The following is a 2492-nucleotide window of genomic DNA, read 5'->3' as shown; positions in this document are numbered from 1 at the left end:
AAATCTAAAGGTTTTATGTGGAGAAATAGGCAGATGTAGTGTTTTGATTAAAATGCATGTAAAAATTACATTTTGTCAAAATATAACAAATAAATGTGTTATCACTATCATTTCAATGAACTGTCTGAAATATGATCCTAAATTTTTTGAAGCACTTTTTTGAGCATTAACGACCAAAAACCTGATTTTGAGGAAAATCACCTTGAAATGTTGAGATTTTTTCCCTGTGAGTTAGCAAAGTTTTGTTTCTTTTTAGATGGGAAATCTCAGTATTCAATTACTATTTGAGGTTTCTTTTTTCAAATAACATTTAAAAAAATCTTCATTAAAATAACACAAAATTAGGATTTAGACCAATCATTTATGTATTATTGTAACCAACGAGACAAATTAAATAATATCTCTGGATCTACTAATGATATCAGGATGATCTAAGTATCAAAATGTAGCTTTTAAAGCAGGAGTCTGACAACATAATTAGGTCATTTTGATCAAATTTGACTTAATCCTCATTTCGATGTGATGGGTCACATATAATTTCATTTATAAGGTTTGATCAAAACAGCTATAACTCAGTCCCTCTTCAAAATAAAATTAACTTCATTTCAAATCCTGGCATGAAACAGGGTTCCCACGGGTCCTTGAAATCCTTGAAAGTTTGTGAATAGGAAAAAATTCAAGGACCTGGAAAGTTTGTGAAAACAGCCAAAAATTACATTTGTCCTTGAAAGTCCTTGAATGATTTTTGAGGATTGAAGTTCTCTATTCACACGACTGATTTTCATCCTCCAGGAAAAAAAAAAACTTACATTTGTTGCGATGGATAACTCAGGATTACGGTAAACTGACGTGGCTTTCAACAAATACCATGAGCCATAGTCTTAGTTTTATCCAATCAGAGCAGAGCAGGGCGGGTCTTTCTGAGCCCAGGTGAAGCACCACAGCTCCTCCTGTCCTCAGTGTCTGGACATGTTCACATCCCCTCCTCCCAAACTGAGCAGCTGAAGCTCCAGGACATGATTACATGTTGTAGATATGAACGTAGGGTAAACATTTAATCCTTCTTTCATTGATTCTGACTCAACTTCTGTCTTCAGTTTTTCATTGAATTTACACATTAAACCTGTTTATTGGTAACAGTCTGCAGTAGCAGTAGGTAATCACCGTCGCATGTGGTTCTTGAAAGTGAGGATATTGGTACTGGAAAGTCCTTGAAAGGTCCTTGAATTTGATGTGAAACAAGGTGTGGGAACCCTGATGAAAGAAAGTGGGCAGGATGCATTTCTTCAAGAAACCTGGGACTTTCTGTATTTGGAGCTGTGTGTTACCTCATGTCTAAATGAGGTTTTTGGAAGCAATTTTTAGTGTCCGTTTTTTATTTTTGCAATCAGCTGCCACTTTTGGAAACTTTTTATATTTACCACCAGAATAAACAAAACATTAATGTTTGCAACCAAGAAGAGATTAAATATAATAATCTTTTGAGGCATATCCAAAGAACATTTTTGTGATTTTTTTTTTTTCTTATGGCAGTAGTGGGTGGGATGTGTTGTGAATCCACCTTGAGAAATGCATTTTTCAAAGGAAGATAAATCTGAAAGCAGTTCATTCAGGTTTTTAAAAAAGTTTTAGTTAAATTGCTCTTAAGTTAAATTAAATGTTAGAACCAGAAACTTAGCCGTTTTATATAAAAATGCTGGAAAGACTTGACAAATGATTTCAAGACTGCACTGCATTCTGTTGAAATAAATTTTAAATTATCTTTTAGTTTTACTGAATTTAACCCATTGTGTTTCATTGTTGGTATTCTGTTAATCAGGTGTCGTTTACGTTCGGGACACCAATCGTGGAGGGCTTTGTTTCTACCCGTACTTCAACAACGGCATCAATGGGATGTTCTGCCGAGTGGAGGCGGGTCAGACTGCAGCCATTGTGTTTCTGTTTGTCACTATGATTGTGTATCTGATTGGAGCCATTGTGTGCCTCAAGCTGTGGAGGCATGAAACTGCACGCAGGTACCGGGAGAGGTACGGCCAAGAGGTGAGAGCTCCCATAGATGTGTTTTTGAGCCAGATATTTACTGAATTTATTCATTAGTCCTTCTGCAGCCTGATAGGCTGCCTGTTCAAAAAACATTTTGAGTAAGAGCCTAATGGCTCAGATTAGCAAGTTCAAGTTCAGTTTATTCATAAATCTCCAAGTCCCAACATACGTTGTCTCGGGACACTGTAGATAAAAAGAACAATGTAAAGAAGAAAGCAGCAGATTGTGTTGAATCACTTCATCACAGTCTCCCATCCTGAGCAAACGGTGGAGAGGAAAAACTCCCTGCTAATCAGGAAGAAACCTCCAGCAGAACCAGGCTCAGGACAGGAGACCATCTGCCTCGACCGGTAAATTCCGTATTTTTCGGACTATAAGCCGCACCCCCAACATAAAAAAAAACAGTACACCCAAATTTTCCGTCAAAAAAGTGAATTCAACGTCAAAAC

At 36.8% G+C, this 2492-nt stretch overlaps 1 protein-coding gene across 1 annotated transcript in view; it reads left to right on the top strand.

Moving 5' to 3' along the window:
* LOC106532580 (MARVEL domain-containing protein 2) overlaps positions 1-2492 on the top strand; it is a gene marked incomplete at its 3' end in the record, with an annotated part of 31935 nt that overhangs the window by 19147 nt on the left and 10296 nt on the right. The window contains 1 exon segment of the mRNA XM_014028677.1: positions 1820-2040. Coding sequence (XP_013884131.1) covers positions 1820-2040 — 221 coding nt within the window.

Source organism: Austrofundulus limnaeus, unplaced genomic scaffold (genome assembly GCF_001266775.1).
Source record: "Austrofundulus limnaeus strain Quisiro unplaced genomic scaffold, Austrofundulus_limnaeus-1.0 Scaffold795, whole genome shotgun sequence".
Lineage (NCBI taxonomy): Eukaryota > Metazoa > Chordata > Actinopteri > Cyprinodontiformes > Rivulidae > Austrofundulus > Austrofundulus limnaeus.
The sequence above is the reverse complement of the archived record's forward strand: the minus strand, read 5'-3'. Positions and strand labels throughout refer to the sequence as shown.